The following is a 26204-nucleotide window of genomic DNA, read 5'->3' as shown; positions in this document are numbered from 1 at the left end:
TAATTAACTTACTCATTTTATTGCAAAACTAACAAAGAACAGAGATTTAACAGTTAAAGAACAGAAGAGAGATGGTTACAAGTAAAAATCAAAACATGCGTTCTAGTGGCTAAAACTCAATTTCAACAAGTTACACTCTAAAGATTTCTCACTTATAGTCAGTTCCAGCTACTCTTTGTTTTCGGGCGCAGAGGATCCACTTTTCATGCACTGAAAAGGCACGGCTCCCCCTTTGTGATGGTTACCAAAATGGCTTTCTGCTTTGGCTTATATTTCCCAAAATCTAATTTTCTTTGTTTCAAGAGCCAGGAAGGCTTCCTGAGCACGTAGGCTCCATCCCTTATTGTGATCATTAAGTGGTCTTCCCCCATTTAGGCTTGGTTTACCATATATGTAGATATACTTTTCTTTGTCCTTTCAGGTATTGCCTGGCTTAATTTGAGACAGGAAAACAGGTGAAACAACATTCCTTTGTCTAGGACAGACTGGGCTTGTGCACTGCTTGCAAAACACTGTTTAAGAATATATTTCCAGCACACATCTCTGATTCTTCATACACCACCTACACATACATCACGCAATAAAATTAATGAGTGTGTGTTACCGGTTTGCATAAACCACCTTACATAACACCTTTTAGATACAGATTATGACGACAACAGTGTGTAGGGGCCATGTGGGTCATGTTTGATGTGAGTTATGGAATGGTGTGCCTCCTGCCAGCTGGCACGGCTCACAGTAGGCAACCCAAGCAGAAATCTAGTTGTAGTTCCCTAGCAGGGACTGAGCAACTACACAGTGGATGGGTTAAGTTTTTTTTGGGCCACTCAGTACATTTGTAAACTGTAGACACTTCACAATGGGCTAAGTATTAAATGTGCTAGAGAAGTATAGTGCAAGCTTCTCCACCATAATCTTCTAATGCCCCTCATTCCTGCTATAGCCAACTAAGGCAGAAAATTTTAAGTGGGTGATGGCTGTGTAATATAAACTTAATGGACTTTCAGTTGTAGCCTAAGCACATGTTCCATCAGTAGAAATCCAGCTAGCAGTAGGTATAAATGCTTGATAGTGAAAAGTCTGCAGTAAATGGATAGTTAAAAGGTAAGCTACAAAGGTTTTACCAACTATTAGATCCCAACCAAGATGGGAGTTTAGGAATGATGTGCGGTAAGATTGCATTTTAAACAGAATTACCTCCCTACAACCTCTACTTGTAGCCACCAATTTCCTTGTTCCTGCAGAAAAGGAACGAGCCTTATCTACTACAGAGATGAAATGAGCATGGCTCCCTCTTCAAGATTCGTGAGCCACGTACACTGCCAGAAACATGACATCCTACAAAGTCTGCAGATCTTAAAGAACGCAGCCATCTCCCTTTACATAGCACTGATTTGCGTAACACTTGCTACGTCCCTTAACCGCTAGGATTTTCAAAGGAGGTTTTGTTAAACTTTTGCACCTTTAACATCAGACCCTGGAAATAGCGATGTGGTGTTTGGGTGTAGAGGAAGTAAAATGGAATTTTTAAAAGAAAAGCAAAGTTCACTCTTTCACTCCTTCTTATTCAACACGGCTGCGTGATAAACATAAACAAGAGATCCATGGCAGCACAGTCTGGTATGAGGCCAGTTGTAGAAGCTGTCCCACCTCTCATGGGCAAGACTAGGTATGTGGTGGTGGCAGATTGCAAACCCACAACCTTCAACCAACAGATGAAAGGAATGAGCACTGGTCAAAGGGACTATTTCATGGTACAACAGAAATGCATCCATGATTCCAGGGTGAGGGAGAGAAGGAGCTGACAGGAGAGATCACAATAAAGTAAGCCTGCAGGACCCAACTGAAATCTTATAGGGTCCAAATGTAGGAAGCATGGGAATCTTCAGATGCTTGATTGTAAAAAACATTTCCCTCTTCAGCTCTTTTCAGTCAGGAGGCTGCATGCAGGACAGGTTAGCTATCCAATTAGCCCCCATTTCCCAAAGACCCTTTAATCAAAGGATCTCACCAGGAGTAAGAAAATACAATAAATATTTTATTTCAGAAGCACATTTCTTTGTAGCTTAAAAACAGTCTTTGTTGGCCTGGTTTAAAGCTGTTTATCTCAATGTTTGTCAGAAGTTAAAACACAAAGTTTCAACAAGAAAAACAGAACTCATTTTTGTTACAGATAACAGCAATGCCACTCGCCATCATTACTAAAAAAAGCACTCTGTAAAAATCACACAGTTCCACCATTACTTAGGTATACACTCATGACCTGTAGCTAGTTATGAGAAGTATACAGCAATTTAAAAGCAAACTCACCTGGCTCAAATTAAGAGTATGAGAAATAGGGGCTAGCTTCCCAGCCATTAGAAGTCCTTCCTGAAGCAAAAGCATATAGGAGTTTAATTAAAGGATCAAAGAAGCAAGCTCTCTGTTATATAGCAAAGGTCAGCAGGTGCAATTAACATTTTTGTCCTTGAATATGTAAATTCTCAGTTTTCAGAGTAGCTACTACACAAACTGGAGGCTTCCCCACCCAGACAACTTCGTACTGTGCAGGTAACATCCTTGATCTGGAAAGTGGGTGCCCCCTCTGTCTACACAATGAAGGCTTCCCATTGCATTACACTTCCCATGCTGGTTTGTGTTCTAGAAGATTCTCTGATTGTGCTGTGTTGGACAATCTCATTTGTGACTTGTATCTAAGTCCCAGGTGACTTATTCAATCCCAGCCAAGACAATGCAGTAATAGGGTGCAAACAGAAGCTTCAAGTACCAGGTGTGTTTTTTGTTTAAGACAGGAAGATTAAAAAACTGGAAATGGTGTCACGATTGCTAAAAAAATTAATATTTTCCCAATAAGTGCTCTCACGCTAAATATAGGACCTTTAAGACAATGGCAAAATGACCAAACAATAGTAGCATCACTTTGAAACAGAACACAGCCAATTTGTTACAATTTCTGTCTACTTCAACCTGGAAAAGGCAGGGTGCAAGCTAGAGGTGTCACCTTTTGAAGTGGGAAAGAACAGCAGCATCCTGCAGAAGGGTGTCTATCCCACTACCTGACAGTCCCTGTATGTGTGTACATGTGCACAGGGTAATCCCTTCCAGAAAAAGGAAGAGTGAAGGCAGAAGGAAGAGTGGGCATTATAAGAAGAGGTGATGACATTCCCAACTGAAAAGCTCAGTAGAAATCCTATGACCAGCACACAGATTAAACATTTGAGTCATTGGTGTCACTTCTTGGAAAAGTAGGGAAGGGCAAGTCCACACTTGGGTGGATAGGAGCACCTGCCACCCACAGGGAAACAGGACACTAGCATGATAATAGCATGAACAACAAAATTATGTTGAGCTTTACAGGAAGAGAAGCAGTGGAGTCAGCCACTTATCACCAGATCCTTTATCCAGAAAGCCTATTGGGGGACAAAGGACAATTCACCTCCAGTTAATTTCCAGGGTGCTTGTCCAGAAGCTGAAGAGAACCTCAAGTGGGATGAGGCTGTAACTGGAACTATAAATTTTTTTTTAAAACCAGCCTCACCTGGCACATTCGCTGCCAGCAAAACACAACTCCTACTGCTAAGGAAACAGCCAAGCTGCTCTTTACACAGCTAGGGCTTTATCTGAAGTAAAGGAATCACCCTCTAGGTTTTCAGTCCTGCTAATGATACTAGCTTTGTTCCATCATGGGAACACGGAGGAGTTTCAAGTCCTCCCAGCACACAGGAAAAATAATCTCTCAGATGAGGTCCAATTTGCCAAATAGTCCCCAGTTGTTTCACATTCAATTAGCTTAATCTAGTCATGAAAAGCATTTCTCCTCTCAACAGATGGTACTTCACGAAACAGACTTTGGATTGGCCAGTTGTCATTTTAGGGGCAAATTCATTCTCTTTTGCTCAGAAAAAGCCCTTTAAACCTACCTGAGGTCTGCTCCCCTAGCAACTCCACATGAGAGCCATGTAGGGGAAGAGGATCCTGGCCAAAGAAGCATGAAACCTCATTGTCTGTAGAAAGCCAGATGCTCATCCTTCCCCCCTGCTAATCTTCCTCGAGTTCTTTGAAGATCTATTTCATAACACAGCCACACCTCCTTCACAGCGGCTGGTGATCATGTTTGATATTTCAGTCCATGTGTCCATATGAGGGTTATAAACTTCAACAGAGTCCGAGGTCACTGGGGCAGCGAAATCATGACTAGAAGCTCGGCCTCCCGAGGCATAAAGAAGTCCATTCACAGCCACAACACACACACCAGCTCTGGGTATCTTCATCGGTGCAACCTCAACCCATTTCTCCTAATAAAGGGAGAAAAATTTTTTTTAAATGTTTACATACACATTCACACACAATTTTGTTTTTTAAATAATCAGAAAATAGCTGTGCTATAATTAAGTCCATTAGGCATAAGTACCCCTCCTCCACCACTTCCCAGGAGAATAACTCTAAGTTTATTGAAATGTCTGAAGTCCCCCAAGAAGTGAAGAAAACTACATCCCCACTGCAAATTAAAGGGACTGTAGGAAGGCAAAATGTAAAAACCACCAGGACTGTCAACACTACCCTTATGAAAAAGTGCCACAGGAACCTACAGAACCACAGGAACCAGAACTTAAGTCAGAACCTACAGACAGCACTGTGATTTCTAACACCATTTTGGGATACTGGTTTGGCACGGATTCGGAGGGAAAAGCAATAACAGCGTCACTTCAGAGCTGGTTTTATGGTAAATTCCGTGGTATCTAATAAACCTGTCTAGTATCTGGAGTAATATATTGAACAACCTATAGCAGAACTGCTCTTCCACATTCCCCAGAGTATTTAGTAGCTACAATCCTTCTGTTTATTGTTAGTGTGTTGGTTAGCTTCCAATTACCCAGAACAACAAACACATGCTTCCCAAACACCACACGATTAAGATTAGATAGATATACTCAAAGATCAGCAAGTATACAGACGCCACCTCAAAGACCCCTGAATTGTAGTTTCCAGATTACTGTCTGGGAGCAAACAGGAAATGGAGCTTGTTTTAAAATGTTCATCTCATAAACTTGAGTTTTGTTCTCACCAGGTTCATAACAGCTAAGGTAACAATATAATCTACCACTATGAAGAGTAAAAAAAGTTATCGGGGAATAGGCAGCATGTATTAGCATCTTTATACGTCCTAATAAATGAAGCTGTAGTCTGCTGCAAGATTCCTAGGCACTCTACTGTACCTCTTCGAAGGAATACCTCTCTACAGTAGGAAGTGCATCTTGTGTCTCATTCCATCCTCCAACAGAATAGATGCAATCATTGAGGGCAGCTATGCCAAGGTACGCCCTTCGGGTGCCCATTGGAGGAAGTGTAGACCAGCGTTTGGATATCGGATCGTAGACTTCAACAGAACGTAGCTCGACTCCTTCACTGCTGATGCCCCCGACGATGTAAATTAAACCTGGAGAGACAGGGTTTTTCCAATTAAATCTATGCTTAGGCAGAGCAGGCATCACAGAACAGAAGTTTAATTGTAAGAAGAAAAGGAGTACTTGTGGCACCTTAGAGACTAACCAATTTATTTGAGCATAAGCTTTCGTGAGCTACAGCTCACTTCATCGGATGCATAAAGTGGAAAGTACCGTGAGGAGATTTTATATATACACACAGACCATGAAAAAAAATATACGTTGCAAGGAGAGTGATCACTGAAGATGAGCTATTACCAGCAGGAGAGTGGGGTGGGGGGAGAGAAAACCTTTTGAAGTAATAATCAAGTTGGGCCATTTCCAGCACATTTCCAGGAGTTAACAAGAACCTTCCAGCATATCTACCTCTTCTCCCAGTTTAGTGTCACCTGCAAACTTGCTGAGGGTGCAGTCCACACCATCCACCAGATCATTAATGAAGATATTGAACAAAGCCAGCCCCAGGACCAACCCTTGGGGCACTCCACTTGATACCGGGTGCCAACTAGACATGGAGCCATTGATCACTACCCGTGGAGACCGACCATCTAGCCAGCTTTCTATCCACCTTTTAGTCCATTCATCCAGCCCATACTTCTTTAACTTGCTGGCAAGAATACTGTGGGAGACCGTGTTAAAAGCTTTGCTAAAGTCAAGGAACAACACGTCCACTGCTTTCCCTTCATCCACACAGCCAGTTATCTCGTCACAGAAGGCAATTAGATTAGTCAGGCATGACTTGCCCTTGGTGAATCCATGCTGACTGTTCCTGATCACTTTCCTTTCCTCTAAGTGCTTCAGAATTGATTCCTTGAGGACCTGCTCCATGATTTTTCCAGGGACTGAGGTGAGGCTGACTGGCCTGTAGTTCCCAAGATACTCCTTCTTCCCTTTTTTAAAGATGGGCACTACATTAGCCTTTTTCCAGTCGTCCGGGACCTCCCCCGATCTCCATGAGTTTTCAAAGATAATGGCCAATGGCTCTGCAATCACATCCTCCACCAAACAGCAGTGTAGAAATTTAGGCCCAGGTTGGAGCCCAGGCTCCGAGACCCCTCCCTCCTCTCCAGGTTTCCAAGCCCAGGCTCCAGCCTGAGCCCAAAGGCTACACTGCTGTAAGCCCCAAACTGCAAGCCTGAGGTAGTTAACCTAGGCTCCGAGACTCGCTGAAATGGTTTGTTGGGATTTTTTGCAGGCTAGACGTTCACAGGTTGAGCTTGGGGTGGGGTGGGGACAAGGGAGAGCGTTGCCCCCCTCCAAAACTGCAAGCTTCAGGGGCAGGCACCCTGAGTGTGCAATGCAATGAGTTCTGCAGAGGAGACAGGAGAGGTGCTGCTCCCAGTTTGCGCCCCTGAGGCAGGGAGTCAGAATTTTGTTTATAAACAGACCGATTTGCAGGTGATTAAGGAAAGGCTGTTAGAATGTTTCTTAAAGTTAAATGATCTGTTCCAAGCTTGGTGAAGTGCAAAAAGTAAGTAGCCTAAATGACAGAAAGTAATTGTTGATTTTTCTACAATTGTTTCAATTGTTCTGTTCAAGAGGTAGTAACAACGTTACTAATATCTTTCTTTGAGAAGATAACTGGTTTTTCAGACAAAGGAAATGCAGTAGATCTAATTTACCGGGATGTCAGTAAAGCATTTGATACAGTTCCACATGAGAAATTATTAATTAAATTGGAGAAGATGGGCATTAATATGAGAACTGAAAGGTGGATAAGGAACTGGTTACAGGGAAGACAACAACAGGTCATACTGAAAGGTGAACTCTCAGGGTAGAGGAAGGTTACTAGTGGAATTCCTCAGGGATCAGTCTTGGGACCAACTTTCTTTAACATTTTTATTACTGAGTGTGGAACAAAGAATAGGAGTGTGCTAATAAAATCTGCAGATGACACAAAGTTGTTAGGTATTGCCAATACCAAGGAGGACTGGGACATACAAGATCTGGATGACCATGTAAACTGGAGTAATAAGAAATGGGATGATATTTAATAGTGCACGGTCATGCATTTAGGGACTAACAACAAGAATTTTTGCTATAAGCCGGGGACTTATCAATTGGAATCGACAGTGGAGGAGAAAGAGCTCGGGGTATGGTTGATCACAGGAGGACTATGAGCCATCAGTATGATGCAGCTGTGAAAAGGCTAATGCGGTCCTGGGGTGCATCAGGTGATGTATTTCCAGTAGAGACAGGGACGTGTGAGTACCGTTATACAGGGCACTGGTGAGACCTCATCTGGAATGCTGTGTGCAATTCTGGTCTTCCATGTTTAAGAAAGATGAATTCAAAGTGGAACAGGTGCAGAGAAGGGCTACTTGGATGATCTGAGGAAAGGAAAACCTATCTTATGAGAACAGACTCAAAGAGCTTGGTTTGTTCAGTCTAAAGGTATGTCTACACTTGCAGAGTTTTTGCACTGTAAGTTTCACCGGTGATAGGGAACCAGTGAAAGAAAAGCGCTGGTTTGTGACTCAATTCCTCAGGCATCAGAGAGTGTTTACATTAGCAGCACTTCCATCACAGATGAGAGCAGCGCTCTAGGGCAGCTATCCCACAGTGCAACGCTCTCCAGTTTGACAATGGATCTTGTGGGAAGTGGTGTGTGTGACCCCGGGGCATCCTGGGTCCCTGCACAGCCTCTTCTCCCCGAAGACTGATCAGCTCCAGTAGCTCAGCATTGCTCCAAGCAGGGGATGGTCTGCTCTGTGGAACAGGCATTGTCACCTGGCCAGATAAGCGAGCACTTGCCAAGAAAACAGGAAAGGGAGTTTCAAAGTTCCCGGGCCTTTACAGGGGGAGGAGTGGACGTGTCGGTTTACCTGGCAGCAAAGCAGCAGAGCTGCTGGCTAGAGTGGTCACCTAGGCACTGTGGGATATCCTCTGGAGGCTAAAAGTTGTGTAAAGAGGAAGAACTTGTCTTCACTTGCGCATCGGCACAAAAGCGTCCCCGGTAAGAGCCGTACGCCTCTTGTGGGGGTGGCTCTCTTTTTGCCGTGGAACTTCTGAGTTTCACTGCAAAAAGTCATTGGCAAGTGTAGACGGGCCCAGGGCTTTTGTGCAAAAAAGGGACTTTTTGCGGTTTAAATGGCAAGTGTGGACGTGCCCTAACCAATAGAAGACTGAGGGGAGAGATGATTACTCTGTATTAATATATCAGAGGGATAGATACCAGGGAGGGAAAGGAGTTATTTAAGTTAAGCATCAATGTGGACCTCAGAACACATACATTATAAACTGGCCATCAACAAGTTTAGGCTTGAAATTAGGTGAAGGTTTCTAACCATCGGAGGAGTGAAGTTCTGGAGCAGCCTCCCCAGAGGAGTAGTGGGGGGAAAAAACCCCAACTAGCTTCAAGAATGAGCTTGATAAGTTTATGGAGGAGACAGTATGACAATAGCGTGTGGCCCATTAGCGACTGCCTGCTGCTAAAATCCCCAATAGCTGGAGATGGGACACTTGGTGGGGAGGGCTCTCAGTTATAACCCTTCAGTCTGAGTCAGCTGAGACAAGCCAACCACATGTGTTTTACTGCACTGTAGATATACCCTAAGTTAGCTGAGGAAAGGCAGGTGACCACTTGTGAGGCCTGAGTGAAAATACTTATTAAAAACATTCATACAAGGTAACGTCTCTGGACCTTTGTCTTTTGAGATGGTCAATACTAGCTGGACTTCATGTTCACAACCACAGGAAAACTATTTTCAAGGGTGAGTGATAGGGCAGGGCAAAATTTTCCAAGCTGGTTTATTAAATCTTGGGTTTATATTTTTGTTAGATGAGTGGAGACCTTTAGGTTCAAGCTCCACAGAAATAAAACAATGTATCAGAAAAGGGGAAATGGCGGAAAGGAGGAGAACCACTGATAGACTCACAGAGCTGAAAGCACCACAGAGCTCAAGATGTTTTACAAAGTTGCAAGGCAGACACAGGTAGGAATCCCTGATTGAAATGTAAAGCTTCAGATTCCTTATACAGTACAACTACCCTCTGAACTATTGGTTATTATTCATGTGGGAAAGCCATAACCAAAAACCACTCACCTTGCATTTCACAACACCCAAAATAGTAGCGGGGCACAGCCATACTGCCCACTAGCTCCCAGCTATTTAATTCAGGGTCAAATCTTTCAATTGTGTTGCCGATTTCTGCTCCAACCCAGCCTCCTGCAAAAAGGAAACATGCAGGTAAAGTTTGATGACACAGAAGTAGGTCTTTTTTTTTGTTTTTTTTTTTAATATCTATAGAAGTGGATATGTCCTTGTATCAGTGACTTATAGGTCAGGTTCAATAGGCTGCATGTTTGTATACAAGGGAAATATGAATACTTACAATATATGACAAAACCACCTGGTTTAAATAACCAATTAAATGCAAGACAGACTCAGAGTCCAAATAGCACTACCAAAGATAATTATGGAAGGAAATACCTTAGTATGATTCAACAAAAGCACGTGTAGAATAGAGAAAACAATTATAAAGCTAGCAAGTCTTATGTTTCAGGGCAGGAGGAGATCACCACCTAGGGAAAACAATTTCCTCCATGTTATTAGTACTGATTAATTATGGACACTATGGTATATATGAAACATCTAGAATTGGCCACTTTTGGAGACAGGATACTAGACTTGATAAAATATTGGACTGTTTTGTTCTAGCAACTAAAATGTTCCCATAACTTTCACTCCAAATATCTTTTACTTTCCCAGTGGTATACAATACTAGCATATTAGATTTTTGTTACACTTCAGTGTTTGGTTTTTAAAATCTTTCAAACACCTAATCTGTGAAGCAATATTTAGAAGACAGTGATATGGATGACATGCACACAGTTATGAATTACTTTTGACACATGCATAGCAGCCTATGTCAGATTTTCCTTTTGCTTATTGTTTAAACAATTAAAAGCCCAAATAAAGCATAATTAAGGATCTGCTTTCCCCTTACCATTTCCTCCCACATTTCTTTGTATAACAGTCTATTTTTACAGGGAAATGTTACATTAAGCTCTTAAGTGATATGGGAGAATCTTGTAAGATTCTTGGGAGAATCTTGTAACTTTGGCCAGTTACTGAAATAAGATTCTTTTGGAGTTCTGCTCAGTAAGGTGGGTGGAAGATTACAAGTACTGGATATTTACTTTTGTTATATGCAAATATTAAGTAGCACCAGAGATGAGTGTTGTGTTTTACAGAGAGGATAACCACACAGCCCCTGTTCAAAGAAGCTTACACTCTAGGGCCCTTATCCTGCAATAGACTGTGTACAGGAGGACTGCTGCACCTACACAGAATCCTGATTACTTCAATAGGGCTTCAAGCAGGCACAGTAATACGCTTGTGTGCTATCGATTGTAGGATTGCAGCACAGATAAGATCTATGATGAGACTCAGGGAAAGATAACATCAGACAGGTGCTCACAAGATTGTGAAGCAACTTGTTTTTGCAAGTCACATATGTTGGTAGTTCCTTATTTTAAAAGAAGATATATTTTATTAGGCTGATGTGATAGTGAAGGTCTATTTAGCTGAAAGCTTTTGAGAAATATGTATTTTAGGTTCTTACAACAATTTAGGAGTGAGCCTGGCTGTTAAGAGCACATGGACTTCTCAGTTCTTGTCTCAGCTCTGCAACTGAACTTGTTGGACAAGTCTCTTAACCACTCTTTACCTCAGTTTTCCCATCCATCCACCACAGAGGGCTGTGAGGCTTAATGTCCAATAAAGCACAAATTCTGAGATAAAGGTACTATAGAAGTAGGAAGTCTGACAAGGTGTTTTGGAATGCTTTTAAAAAAAACAAAAACAAAAAAAACAGATTAATTTGCATACACATATTTTGGTCTGGGTATTATGGAGTCATTCTGAGAGTACGTGCTATTCCATCGGTTGGCTAAGATGCTTCGCTTGGAATTGATGGCACCTCCCCTATGAGCACTCACAAAAACACCTGTCAGCTGCAAGTTACAAATAACCACTAATTTTTAACTCTCAGTATTATAGGATTTTAATGTTAATATTTAAACTCCGCAAACTGATTTGATCCGAAGAACTAATGGCTTTAAAACCAGCTTTACTGAAAGGAAACTGTATAGTTACCCAAAGCATAGATAGCACCATAACATGCACACACTCCAAGTCCGCACCGAGGCTGGTTCATGGAGGCCACAGTTGTCCACTGCTTAATAATAGGATCGTAGCATTCAGTACAGTCAAAGATCATTGAATCCTTCTCTCCTTGGTAGAAAAAAGGCAGAAACAAATAGATTAGAAGGAACAGTGATTCTCAACCTATTTACCATTGTGGGCCGCATATGCGGATCTGTGTGTGTTATGTGGGCCGCATACACACTATCTATGCTACCTATAGGATATCCTCAGGGCCACATGGGCCGCAGCTGTATGTAGGTTGAGAACTAGTGAGTTAGAATATTCTGCAATTCAGATATACAGGAACAGCCCGTCACGTATAGTATCTGAATTGAAACCATTTCTCTCATCTTGCCAAAGTGAAAAAGCAACAAAAAAAACTTGTCTACACCACAAAACTGAATTAGCGCTGAAAATGGTTTTCAGCAATGGTTTCCCAAAACAGCTGTGAGTCAAACACTACAGCACTGTGCTTCTGCATGAAATATTTAACTCTACAGTGCTATTATTAACACAGGTATGAACACACAGTTTTGTTTTGTTTTTTTAAGGACTATAGCATTTAACATTATAGTATATCTTTTGTTTCCTTTTACTACATGTACACACTACGTTCATTTTAGACAGACTGAGCTAACTTTCCCATATCCTGGACACCTCCAGCTGAGAACAGGAAACTCCGGTTTTGTAATGGAGTTTATATTATACGGAGGTGTAACTTAAGCTGACAATTTTATTAAATGTGCCATTTGGTCCCAAGGAATAACAGGGAAATCCTCTCATGAATCACTAACTGGTTAAAAGACAGGAAACAAAGGGTAGGAATAAATGGTTTCCCCATTCGAGAGAGGTAAATAGCAGGGTCCTCCAAGGATCTGTACTGGGACTAGTGCACTTCAACATATTCATAAATGATCTGGAAAAGGGGGTGAAAAAGCAGCAAAATTTGCAGATGATACAAAATTACTGAAGATAGTTAAGTCCAGAGCAGACTGCGAAGAGTTACAAAGGGATCTGAATAAATTGGGTAACTGATTTAACAAAATGGCAGATGAAATTCAATGTTGGTAAGCGCAAAGTAATGCACACTGGAAAACATAATCCCAACTACACATATAAAATGATGGGGTCTAAACTAGCTGTTACCACTCAAGAAAGAGATCTTGGAGTCATCCTGGATAGTTCCCTGAAGAACGTCTGCTCCATGTGAAGCAGTAGTCAAAAAGGTTGACTGAATGTCAGGCCTATTCGGAAAGGGATACATAATAAAATAGAGAATATCATAAAGCCACTATGTAAATCCATGGTACACCTACACCTTGAATAGTGAAATTGGAAAAGTACAGAGAAGGGCGACAAAAATGATTAGGAGTATGGAGAAGCTTCCATATGAGGAGAGATTAAGAAGACTGGGACTGTTCATCTTAGAAAAAAGAAGACTAAGGGGGGATACGATAGAGATCCACAAAATCGTGACTGGTGTGGAGAAAGTGAAGTGTTAGTTACCCCTTCACATAACACAAGAACCAGGGGTCACCCGATGAAATTCATAGGCAGCAGGTTTAAAAACAAACAAAGGAAATACTTCTTCACACAATGCACAGTCAACCTATGGAACTCATTGCCAGGGGATGTTGTGAATGCCAAAAAGTATAACAGGGTACAAAAAAGAATTAGATAAGTTTAAGGAGGATAGGTCTATCAGTAATTATTAGCCAAGATGGTTAAGGACATAACTCCATGCTCCAGGTGTTTCTAAACCTGCAACTGCCAGAAGCTGGGAGTGGACAACAGGGGATGGATGACTTGAAATTTCCCTGTTCTGTTCATTCTCTGAGGCCTCTGGCACTGGCCCCTGTCAGAGACAGGATACTGGGGTAGGTGGACCATTGGTCTGACCCAGCAGTATGGAAATCCTTATGATCTAGTGCCACCTTTTGGAAGAATGGAAAATACATCAAAACTGCTAAGGACTCTCTGATACTATTAATTTGGAGCACCAGCAATAACATCTATATACAGAGTAGTAACTTGGTCCCAAAGAGCACAAACACACACTTAAAAGACAAAGCCATTTCTGACCTTGGTCTGCAGGAGATATTTTTCCAGTTAATACACAAGTTAATGCACATTTCACTCAGGTATTCATGACTAAGCCATAGTTTAACCAATTTGTCAGAATATGAGACTCTCCCTATATCAATGTTCCCTTAACACTGATAGTATGGTAACAAGAACAAAAATCCTACACTGCCCTATTCAGAAGTATAATAATTATAAAGTACAAATTTGACATATGTTTAAGGAAGCACCATCACAATGCAAGATGCTCCTGAAATATATTCAATACATTCAGCAAACAAGTCCCAATAATAGAAGACACTAACTCTAATGAAAGGCAAGCTTTCAGTAAATTTCTATTTGTTCTTTTAAGAAAAAAGAAAAATGAGAAAAATTCAAGTGTAGGTCCATTATATAGCAGAGAAGGACAGCTAATAATGGATGACATAAAGAAGGCTGAGGTGTTTAATGCCTAGTGTGCTTCAGTCTTCACTAAAAAGCTTAATGGTGACAAGATACTCAGCACAATTAGCAATAAGGAGGAAAGAACACAAGCCAAAGCAGGAAAAGACCAGTTTAAAACAATATTTACCTATGTTAGATGTATTCAAGTTGGCAGGGCCTGATGAAATTCTTCCTAGGGTATTTAAGGAACTAGCTGAAGCAACCGCGGAACCATTAACAATTATCTCTGACAACTCATGGATGATGGGTGAGGCCTCAGAGGACTGAGAAGGGCAAACATAGCACCTCTCTTTAAAAAGGGGGAACAAAGAGGACCTGGGGAATTACAGACCAGGCAGCCTAACTCTAATACCTGGAAAAATACTGGAACAAATTATTAAACAATCAGTTTGTAAGCACGTGGGGGATAACAGGTTTATAACTAGTAGCCAGCATGGGTTTGCCAAGAACAAAACAAACCCAATTTCCTTCTTTGACAGGGTTACCGGCCTGGTGGATAGAAGGGAAGCAGTAGACATGATATTTCTTGATTTAAGAAAGCCCATGACATTGTCATAAACAAACTAGGAAAATGTGATTTAAATGAAAATTACTACAAAATGGGTGCACAACTGGTTGAAAGACCATACTCAAAGAGTAGTTATCAACAGTTCACTGTCTAACTGGGAGGACCTATCTAGTGGGGTCCCATACAGCCAGTTCTGGGTCTAGCAATATTTTCATTAATGACATGGATAACGGAGTGGAAAGGATCCTTACAAAATTTGTGGAAGACACCAAGCTGGGAGAGGTTGCAAGCCCGATAGAGTACAGGATTAGAATTCAAAACAACCTTGACAGATTAGAGAATTGATCTCAGTTCACAATATGAAATTCAATAAAAACAAGTGCAAAGTACTATACTTTGGAAAGGAAAAATCAAGTGCACAATTACAAAATAGGGAACAAGTGGCTAGGTGGTAGTACTGCTGAAAAGAATCTGCAGGGGCTATAGTGGTCCACAAATTGAACATGAGTCAAGGTGATGCCATTGCAAAAATGGCTAACATTATTCTGGGGTATTTTAAACAGGAACGTCACATGTAAGAGACAGAGGTAATTATCCCCTCTCTACTCAGCACTAATGAAGCCTCAGCTGGAGTACTCTGTTCAATTCTGGGTACTACACTTTAGGAAAGAAGTTGATAAACTGGAGAGAGTCTAGAGAAGAATGACAAAAAAATTAAAAGCTTTAGAAAACCCCCAATCTATGAAGAAAGGTTTAAAAAAAGTGGGTATATTTAATCTTGAGAAAAGAAAACAAAGGGGTGTCCTGTCAAATATATTAAGGGCTGATATAAAGACAGGGATCAATTTTTCTCCATGTTCACTAAAGGTAGGACAAGAGGTAATGGGTTTAAATCAGCAGCAAGAGAGATTTAGGTTAGCCATTAGGAAAAATTTTCAACTATAAATTCTGGAACAGGCATCCAAGGGAGGTTGTGGAATCCCCATCACTGGAGGTTTTTAAGAGCAGGCTGAATAAACACCTATCAGGAATTGTCTAGGTATACCAGGTTCTGCCTCAGCACATGCAGCTGGACTGGATCACCTCATGTGGTCCTAGATTGGATTACCTCATGTAGGTTCTAGTCCTACATTTCTATTGTTCTACTAAAATTACAGTCCCCAGGGACTTTACAATGGGCAACACCCCAGCATCATCTCGTTATAGGGACGCAAAGTAACATATTCCTTTCATCCTTCACCTCCAATAGCATAAACCATTCCTCCCACCACTGCCACGCCCAGACCGCTGCGAGCCTGGTGAAGTGAAGACACAGTGGTCCAGTAGTGACTGAAGGTGTCAAAACGCTCCACACAACTGAGGGCTCTGCTGTCACTCCAGCGTCCCCCCTGCAGTCGAGTATATCCACCTAGGCAACAGATAGAAAGTACATGCGTAAGTTAGCAGCTCTCGCTCAGCAAGGTCCCAGCCAATTCTAATGCAATGGTTCAAGTGCTACAAAAAGCCAGAATAATAGCAAAAGGTATTATAGAGTGACTAACATCTTTCTTCAGTGCAGTCATGCCTATGGCCAATGCTCATGTATCAGACTTAAACATAGGAGGCAGCGTGGTCTAGTGCAGAGAGCACTGGATTGGGACTCAGGAGACCTGGGTTCTATTCTTGGCCTCCTGGGGTGACGTGGGGCAAGTCACTTTCCCTCCCTGTGCCTCTGTTTCCCCATCTGTAAAATGGGATGATGATGCTGAGCTCCTCTGTAAAGCGCTTTGAGATCAACTGATAATCTTATCTATTTGGGGAGTCTGAACATTTGCTATAACAGCTGGATACAAAACACCTTCCAGGGTATTAGAAGCTGAAGCACCTTACTGTGTATCAATGGAAATTTTATCCTAGATTTACTAAGTATCTGATGAAGGAAGGAAGATGATTTTGTGGTTAAGGCATAATGCTAGGATAGTACTGAGCCTTAGGAGGAGATAAGGTTTTTATGCTGGGCTCTGCCACAGATGGTTTGTGTGATCTTGGGCAAATCAATTCATCTCAGGCTCAGGTTTTTCATATGAAAAACGAAGATGATGGTACCAACTTCAGAAGACCACTGGGAGGCTTAATTCAATATATGTTTGCAAAGCACTTTGAGGCACCTGACCGAAAGGTGCTCGAGAAGGGCAAAGTAGTGTTATCTGACCTATGACCTTAATCTCATGATAATTTTGCAATTCTTAATACACCAACTCATGGAACAGTCACCTCCATTATTCGCAATAAGTGCTTCTGCACAAACTTCATTTCAGAGGTAAACATATCAAATGAACGGTGGAACTAAAAAATTTGAGTATAACCCCATATGCAAAAGGCATGAGTATTCTTTGATTATAAAAAGAAAAGGAGTAATTGTGGCACCTTAGAGACTAACCAATTTATTTGAGCATAAGCTTTCGTGAGCTACAGCTCACTTAATTGGATGCTGTAACTCACGAAAGTTTATGCTCAAATAAATTGGTTAGTCTCTAAGGTGCCACAAATACTCCTTTTCTTTTTGCGAATACAGACTAACATGGCTGCTACTCTGAAACCATTCTTTAATTATATCCATCATTCATAAAAGACCTATTAATTTACAAAGATCTCCAGACTGATACAAAAGTGCTTATTTTAAAAGGGGAAGAAACACAACACCCTTAGGAAGCAAGCTTTATACGCATGTTCCACTTGTGAACAGTGCACATAACAGGTTGCATTATTGGTCTGTACCTGAGACAAGTGATTCCTGAAAGACTACTCCAGACTATGATACTGCATTCAGGAAAGATGAAATATGAATGTATTTGTATTTTGTACTGTGCTCCAGTTATTTACTAATAAACACATTATTCACAATTGTAGTCCAGCAACAGAATCACTGTATTAGATACACAACACTATTTTGGCAGCTACCTTTTGACAAAGAATTTAAAACATTTTAATGCAATGTGAAATATCAAGTCACTTTTCTAAAAAGGTTAAAGCAACCAGATTCTAACCTACTGCATAAAGGTACTTCCTGGCTTTCCTCCGGGGACGAGCCTTAGATGCTTGCAGAAAATTGCTGACTTTGTTCTCTTTGGGAGATTTACAGACTTCACAATATTCTTTCAACAGGGTTTGCAGAGCCACCCGAAGGCTGAAATCTGAAACTCCTTGGAAAAGAAAAATTAAAAGAAAAGAAAAAAAAAGTCACAACACCAGTAATTGACCAGCCCAGGGGAAAAATATATGTCAACTATCATCATCATCTCCTCTCTCTGCTTCTCATATGACAAACCAAGACAGATTTCGGCAGATTTTGAAAATTCTGGTCCAAAGTTTCACAAAGGCTTAGTTTTAAAATCAAAATGTGAATATATATTAAATACTCCTGGGGGCATTCTGCACCAAAAAGTTAAAATTCTGTGTACATTTTAAAATTCTGCAAATTTTATTTGTCAAAATAACACTACATAATCAAACCAGTTTCAATTATTTTGGTAATTTATTTCAAAATACTTGTCAGCAAGTATATTTGCAACAGTACAAACACACACAAAAATTCCCCCAGGAGTAGAGAGTTAAAGAAACTCCTATGACAACCCAGTTCCTGTTTCTCTGTCCCCTTTCCCCACCTCCACCCCAGCCCAGTTGTGGGCCCCCGTGGCCCAGATACCCATGCCCCCTGCACATACACCCTAAAGCCCAGCCATGTGGCCACCCCTTGCCCAAACACCCGCCCCTCCCGCCCAGAGCCAGGGATCCAGAAGAAGAAACAGCCAGAGGCTCTTCTCCAGGCTTGCACAGAGTTTCCTGTGTGCTGCCCTCCCGTTCCGTTAGGGCATGCTGGGAACTGCAGCTGCCAGGAGCCCTGCAGCGCTCCCTCCCTGTCCCCCAGCAGTGTTTTCTATGTATCAGTTGGGTCCAGTGGCCCCTAATGGTGGCTAACAGCACAGCAGCCAATTTATGTGGGGGAAAGGACATTCTGCATGCACAACATTCATTTCTGCAAAATTCTGCATTGCGCAGTGGCATAGAATTCCCCTAGGAGGGGTTAAACAACTCAGCTTCTTTAGTATAATAGTCAGTTGTTACATTTTTAATGGGAAAAAACAAAACCCCGTGATCCTTTACCAAGGACAAATACTCCATCCAAACAAACATCTTAATTTTTCTCTCTCTCTCTGTTACCTTCTATGTATTTTAAGAGTCTCTGGGATGGTAACAGAGGGAATCGAACTGGATCCAGCACTTCTACCACATGTTTCTTTCTTTTTCCCAGATCCTTCAAAATCCACTGCATTGCAGCTGTGAAAACTTGGTACTCATCCTCTATAGTAAGCTCTTCACTTCGCAAGATCTTAATAAGCTGCTCCTTTGTTAGCGCCAGGAACTCCTCACCACTCTGAACTTCCAGAAAGTGAGCATGGATGTAATTCTCTGTGAACTCCTGTAGGTCATGGCAGGCAATTTGCTCAGAGAACTGGAAGAGTCCAATGCAGTTCAATGGGTCAATCTGTCCCTTCAGAAACTCACAGCAAAGGTCCACAACTTCAGTCAGCTGGAGCATGTCTGCTGCTACTATCAGCTCCTGAACATTACTCTCGCCAACATTCACTACTCCTGTATGCAGAGGACAACATGTGACAAACAGGCCACATTTCAGATATTATAATAGCCTAAACAGTGCTAAGCCTTAGTCTTTTCCATTTGAGTTAGACATTTTGAACTAAATGTTCATTTGCTTTGCAAAATTACTGTCAGCTCAGTAATGCAGTAAAATGTTTACATGTATCTGAAAAGGAATTTATCTGGTAGTCGCATACTTACATTAAAACTGGTAAATACAAACATGAGGGATAACCCAGAACTCCTGTGAATCACAGACAAAGTCTTGTTGATTTTCTGCTGCATGGTTATTCCAGTGACTCATCTAGCGAAGACCACAGCATAATTAAATAACTATGACCTATTTATGCTATGTTTATAGATGCATATAAAATTTCTGCATCAGCAAAACACATAAAATATTCCCTTCTTGCTCCCTTTCTTTTAGGCCTTGATCCTGCAAAGGATCTACTTCAACTTGATTTCAACAGGAATATACATGTGCTTAAAGTTAAGAAATAGTAGGAGGGAGAAAGAATTAGAAAAATTCTTACTTAGATTATTGCTATCTAAACTTGTCTACCTACATGAGTGACTTAAGGATTCCGAATTTTTTTTTTTTAAAATTGATAGATAGATAGATATAAATAGATAGATATAAATAAATAGATATCAGCTACCACTGAATGCCACTCAACCTTGTCCTAATGGTTATCTGATTTGAAGGCATCAGAGCAAAGGTAGAGAAAGGATGGTCGCCTTACAGATCAGCTCGCGAAGGTGGTTCCAACTCTAAGGAGTCTTAGGGAAGAAAAAGTGTAAAGTTGCGGGAGAAGTAGTCAAACTGACAGTCAAGGCCAGCATCATTGGTGGAAAGGGCCAACATGATAATGAATACCAGCCAACTACATGTGTAGAGATATATACCGGCACATGCATACAGTATGTGTATGTTTGTATGTATCCAAACATTTATAGAGACAAACACACAGTACTGAATTTCTCCTCGCTGTACATGCACTGTATTACTGCAGAACAGAATCTTAGAATGCAGAGATAGAGACCTTTTAGTTCCTCTCCATGCCAGTACAGGACTGATTCCTATTGTACTTTTACAAATGTTTAGTCCAGCCTAGTTTTAAATGTGCTAAGGAATGGGACTTTCAGCACTGTACTGTAAACTGCACAGGTCAGCAGCAACATTTAGGGTTTGAGCCAATCAATAATGGTCATAGCACAAGGTATATGAAGTGAACATTCCACTTTTCATTCAGAATAGCAAACGAACGTAAACATACCTGTGTAAATAAAATCCAGGAGCATCTGAAAGATGCCAGCCTCTACTCCTAGGATCCGTACCACATCCTTTGAAGATTCTTTCATCCCTCCTGTGAACAGAGCAGCAAAGTAAGGGCTGCTTGCAGCCAAGACCAGGCGATGGACCTTAAATGCTTCTTCACCAACCTGGAGCTGCACATCACAGAAATTATGCCCACATCTCATCTTGTTCATCTGGGCGAGGATGAAACGGGCATGCATGTCTGAGGAGAATGGGCTGTCGCCTACCCTGGGACAAGCCACACAAGCCATGATGATCACAGAGAAGGCCAAAGGCTGTTGTCCATTGTCAGTCTCCAAGTGCCTAGGAAAGAGAATTAATAACTTGGGCAGGTTCATCTAGTGGAGTCAACAATCCCCATTATTACAGTAAGGGTTTTTTTGATGAATTAAGGGAACTTGAAGAATGCAGCAGCCAGAAAGAAAAGTGCTGAGCATGGAGCACACAAAACTTTGCCCAACAGAGGGTCACAATGGAAACTTGCCACCAGTCCAAGGGACACACCTGTGTAAAGAACTATAACTGGTCACATCCACCCATAGAATATCAGGGTTGGAAGGGACCCCAGAAGGTCATCTAGTCCAACCCCCTGCTCAAAGCAGGACCAATTCCCAGTTAAATCATCCCAGCCAGGGCTTTGTCAAGCCTGACCTTAAAAACCTCTAAGGAAGGAGATTCTACCATCTCCCTAGGTAACGCATTCCAGTGTTTCACCACCCTCATAGTGAAAAAGTTTTTCCTAATATCCAATCTAAACCTCCCCCACTGCAACTTGAGACCATTACTCCTCGTTCTGTCATCTGCTACCATTGAGAACAGTCTAGAGCCATCCTCTTTGGAACCCCCTTTCAGGTAGTTGAAAGCAGCTATCAAATCCGCCCTCATTCTTCTCTTCTGCAGACTAAACAATCCCAGCTCCCTCAGCCTCTCCTCATAAGTCATGTGTTCTAGACCCCTAATCATTTTTGTTGCCCTTCGCTGGACTCTCTCCAATTTATCCACATCCTTCTTGTAGTGTGGGGCCCAAAACTGGACACAGTACTCCAGATGAGGCCTCACCAATGTCGAATAGAGGGGAACGATCACGTCCCTCGATCTGCTCGCTATGCCCCTACTTATACATCCCAAAATGCCATTGGCCTTCTTGGCAAGAAGGGCACACTGTTGACTCATATCCAGCTTCTCATCCACTGTCACCCCTAGGTCCTTTTCCGCAGAACTGCTGCCTAGCCATTCGGCCCCTAGTCTGTAGCGGTGCATTGGATTCTTCCATCCTAAGTGCAGGACCCTGCACTTATCCTTATTGAACCTCATCAGATTTCTTTTGGCCCAATCCTCCAATTTGTCTAGGTCCTTCTGTATCCTATCCCTCCCCTCCAGCGTATCTACCACTCCTCCCAGTTTAGTATCATCCGCAAATTTGCTGAGAGTGCAATCTACACCATCCTCCAGATCATTTATGAAGATATTGAACAAAACCGGCCCCAGGACCGACCCCTGAGGCACTCCACTTGACACCGGCTGCCAACTAGACATGGACCCATTGATCACTACCCGTTGAGCCCGACAATCTAGCCAGCTTTCTACCCACCTTGTAGTGCATTCATCCAGCCCATACTTCCTTAACTTGCTGACAAGAATACTGTGGGAGACCGTGTCAAAAGCTTTGCTAAAGTCAAGAAACAATACATCCACTGCTTTCCCTTCATCCACAGAACCAGTAACCTCATCATAAAAGGTGATTAGATTAGTCAGGCATGACCTTCCCTTGGTGAATCCATGCTGACTGTTCCTGATCACTTTCCTCTCATGCAAGTGCTTCAGGATTGATTCTTTGAGGATCTGCTCCATGATTTTTCCAGGGACTGAGGTGAGGCTGACTGGCCTGTAGTTCCCAGGATCCTCCTTCTTCCCATTTTTAAAGATTGGCACTACATTAGCCTTTTTCCAGTCATCCGGGACTTCCCCCGTTCGCCACGAGTTTTCAAAGATAATGGCCAATGGCTCTGCAATCACAGCCGCCAATTCCTTCAGCGCTCTCGGATGCAACTCGTCTGGCCCCATGGACTTGTGCACGTCCAGCTTTTCTAAATAGTCCCTAACCACCTCTATCTCTTCCCCATTTTGTGATGCCCAGCGCAGTAGTCTGGGAGCTGACCTTGTTAGTGAAGACAGAGGCAAAAAAAGCATTGAGTACATTAGCTTTTTCCACATCCTCTGTCACTAGGTTGCCTCCCTCATTCAGTAAGGGGCCCACACTTTCCCTGGCTTTCTTCTTGTTGCCAACATACCTGAAGAAACCCTTCTTGTTACTCTTGACATCTCTTGCTAGCTGCAGCTCCAGGTGCGATTTGGCCCTCCTGATATCATTCCTACATGCCCGAGCAATATTTTTATACTCTTCCCTGGTCATATGTCCAACCTTCCACTTCTTGTAAGCTTCTTTTTTATGTTTAAGATCCGCTAGGATTTCACCATTAAGCCAAGCTGGTCGCCTGCCATATTTACTATTCTTTCGACTCATCGGGATGGTTTGTCCCTGTAACCTCAACAGGGATTCCTTGAAATACAGCCAGCTCTCCTGGACTCCTTTCCCCTTCATGTTAGACCTACTTTCCTGAAGTCTACTTTCCTGAAGTCCAGGGTCCGTATCCTGCTGCTTACCTTTCTTCCCATCTCCAGTGAGGGGTGACCCCACCGATATGAAAGGCCATTGCATGCCACGCCCCATCTGGATCTCACTGGAAAGATCCGCCATCTCTGCTATGGCCCTTCTGGGGGGGGGGGGGGGATATCATGCCCACAGGGTGCCACCGAGCTGATGGCAGCTGCAGTCCGTTTCTCTGGGACGCGCGTGCATGAACGTGCAAGGGTCCATCGGGGATGGACAGGGGCTGTGGAGGGGCCGCACTGAGGCTGGAGTGCGAGAGAGAGCACGGGAAGGGGAGGGGCCAGGCCGTGGCACGGGGGCTGGGAGCAGCCGGGAGCGAAGCACAGCGGCGGGGGGCAGCGCAGGGGCCTGGGGGCAGGAGGCGGGGGAGCGCAGGGAAGGGAGGCTCGGGGTGGGGGGGAGGAAGGCTCGGTGACGGGGGCAGCGCAGGGGTTGGGAGTCCCGGGGGCGGCACAGGGGCTGCAGGGGAGGGAGGCTAGGTGATGAGAAGAAGTGCAGAGGTCCGGGGGGGCGCTCAGGGGCTGAGAGTCCGGGGGGGGGGGATGGCGCAGGAGAACCGGGGGGGGGCGCTCAGGACCCGGGGGGCGGCGCAGGGGAGCCTGGGAGGGGTGCTCAGGGGCTGAGGGCCCGGGGGGGGCGGCGCAGGAGAACCGGGGGGGGGCGCTCAGGGGCTGAGGGCCCGGGGGGCGGCGCAGGGGAGCCTGGGAGGGGCGCTCAGGGGCTGAGGGCCCGGGGGGGGGGCGCTCAGGGGCTGAGGGCCCGGGGGGGGGGCGATCAGGGGCTGAGGGCCCGGGGGGGGGCGGCGCAGGAGAACCGGGGGGGGCGCTCAGGGGCTGAGGGCCCGAGGGAGCGGCGCAGGAGACCCGGTGGGGGCGCTCAGGGGCTGAGGGTCGGGGGAGGGGGAGGCACTACCGATCCTCTCTCACCTTTTTCCCGCTCAGCGGGGCGCCGCGGCAGCGCCTTCCGGCCTCCCAGCAGCCTCTGCGCGTTGCAAAGCGGAGGCCCGACGAGGCGCAATGATCACGTGAGGGGGGAGCGCCCCCCAGGCGCCAGGGTAGAACCGCGCGTGCGCAACCCAAGAGACAGTCGGTGAGGCGCAGGCGCGCTTCTTGCCGTGAGCGGTGTGACGTTATAATTTTCTGCCCCACCCCCGCCGCTCGCTGCTACTGGGCATGCTCAGTAGCACGGCGCGAGCCGCTGCCCGCTCTCGGGGTGCGGTGGGCCGCTGGGGCCAATGGCAGGGCAAGGGCCAAACCCGCTGCAGCCGGGGGGCGGGGCCGAGGGGTGACTCGGGTCGGAGCCGGGAGGTTCCCCCTTGAGCCCCCCCCCGCACGGCGCCCCCCCAGGAGCCCCTCCCCCGTGACGCAGCGCCCCCCATGGAGCCGCGCCCCGCTCCCTGGCACCCCCGCTGAGCACCCGTCCCGCTCCCCGCAGCGCGGGCAAGGCACATCTGTGGAGGAAAAGAAGATTCCCACCTCGCTTTATTAAAAGGAAAAGGAGTATTGATTAATGTCTGGGTTCCTCTCTGAGGTGCCACGAGTCCTCCTAGGTCTTTTTGCGGATAGAGACGAACACGGCTGCTCCTCTGAAACCGCCTCGCTTTGTTTACGGTGAGACTTGCCAATAACTACCCACAGACAAAAAGAAGAGGAGGACTTGTGGCACTTCAGAGTCTAACCGATTTATCTGAGCATCAGCTTTCCTGAGCTACCGCTCACTTCCCCCACATACAGTCACAGGAAGCATTTTCCCACACGTGGTGATCACAATGATTTTTTTTCTTTACAATGTTGCCCCTTTAAAATTACCCTGAAAATTAATCTGAACCTTACATTCTGTGTATTATTTTTCCTCCTTTCACTTTGATTTAATTCAGATTTCACTCTTGACAGGGCTCAAAGTACTCTCAGATTTAGCTTTGTGGAGATATTTTACACCTAAAAAAAATCATTAGAAGGAAGTTAAGTATGTTCAGATATCAATAGGCATATACTGTTTCTGCTAGTAAACACATGCATATAAATGCACGTGCACACTGCTATAAATCAATATACATTTTAAGCCATCATGATGATAATCCCTTGAGATTGATTAGCTCACTGATGCTTTGACATTTATTAATCAGAAGTGGCCTGTGAGCAAAGGATTTAGAAATCGCTGAAGAAGGCTGGATCAGTCGCAGTCTGATGTCAGCTGTTAGACACTTGACCTGGGCTGGGGTTTTCACACCATAGTGCCGAATTTACAGCTCCAGGATAGGGTTGCTGTGGCTGCTGATTTTGCCACAGAAAGCTTGTCATTTTGGCAGTAACGTGACAGAACGCTTGTGTCTCCAGAGGGGGGCACTGCATCCACAAATTTCATCTTTACAATGAGCTGGAGAGCCCGACAGTATGCAGCCAGTCATCTCAGATGAGGCTTCCTATGCAGCTGCTAAAACAAGCAGCACAATTACAAGAATGGGCCTGAAATCACATTTCGCTTGTTAACTATGAAATTTTGTATGAAGGAGAAGATCTTCCTGCCTTCTGATCAACCAAACACCGGGCGTTACAAGTCACAGCACTAAAGGAATAAAAAGCTGCCTGTGTTTTGTTTCCTTTACTAAGTTTATAAAGTCACATTTGCCTGATTAACCAATTGAGTGCTAATTACATACCAGGCCAGCAACATAAGAGGCACCTCCATTATTATGTATTATTATTATTAAGACACTGTTGTGCTAGGTGCTCTGAAAACACAGAATTGAAAGTCTCTGTCCTGAGATCTGACAATCCGGCGCTGCTCCATGGACCAGGCTGCCTATGCCCCCCGCTGAAATGCTGCTCTCCTACCACTAGTAGCACTCCAATAATGGAGTAAAATTTGCCACGAGTCATATGTTTTTCTCTCTCAACAGACTTGTGTGTCAGTGTCAAAGCTGCAAGAAGCTGTCCATTTACCTTTC

The 26204-nt window shown here is 43.8% G+C and overlaps 1 protein-coding gene across 5 annotated transcripts; it reads right to left on the bottom strand.

The window, feature by feature from the left end:
• On the bottom strand, positions 1-24259 carry IPP (intracisternal A particle-promoted polypeptide). Of its 5 annotated transcripts, XR_013346945.1 has the most exons (10): positions 24184-24259; positions 20546-20889; positions 18831-19262; positions 17657-17812; positions 15871-16038; positions 11546-11683; positions 9491-9613; positions 5217-5437; positions 3921-4295; positions 1-2370 (listed from the first exon to the last, which is right to left on the bottom strand). XR_013346945.1 is itself a non-coding variant. In XM_077825254.1 (9 exons), the coding sequence occupies exons 2-9, from the start codon at positions 20835-20837 to the stop codon at positions 4071-4073; spliced, it is 1755 nt and encodes a 584-aa protein (XP_077681380.1). In that variant the 5' UTR covers positions 20838-20889; positions 24184-24259; the 3' UTR covers positions 1-4070. The 5 variants fall into 5 exon arrangements, 4 of the variants coding, with proteins under 4 accessions (XP_077681380.1, XP_077681381.1, XP_077681383.1 ...); XM_077825254.1 differs by having other exon boundaries at positions 1-4295; XM_077825255.1 differs by lacking the exon at positions 24184-24259 and having other exon boundaries at positions 1-4295; positions 20546-20635; positions 20712-20843.
• Between the last annotated feature and the right edge of the window lie 1945 nt (positions 24260-26204).

This window comes from Eretmochelys imbricata, chromosome 8 (genome assembly GCF_965152235.1).
Source record: "Eretmochelys imbricata isolate rEreImb1 chromosome 8, rEreImb1.hap1, whole genome shotgun sequence".
Lineage (NCBI taxonomy): Eukaryota > Metazoa > Chordata > Testudines > Cheloniidae > Eretmochelys > Eretmochelys imbricata.
The sequence above is the reverse complement of the archived record's forward strand: the minus strand, read 5'-3'. Positions and strand labels throughout refer to the sequence as shown.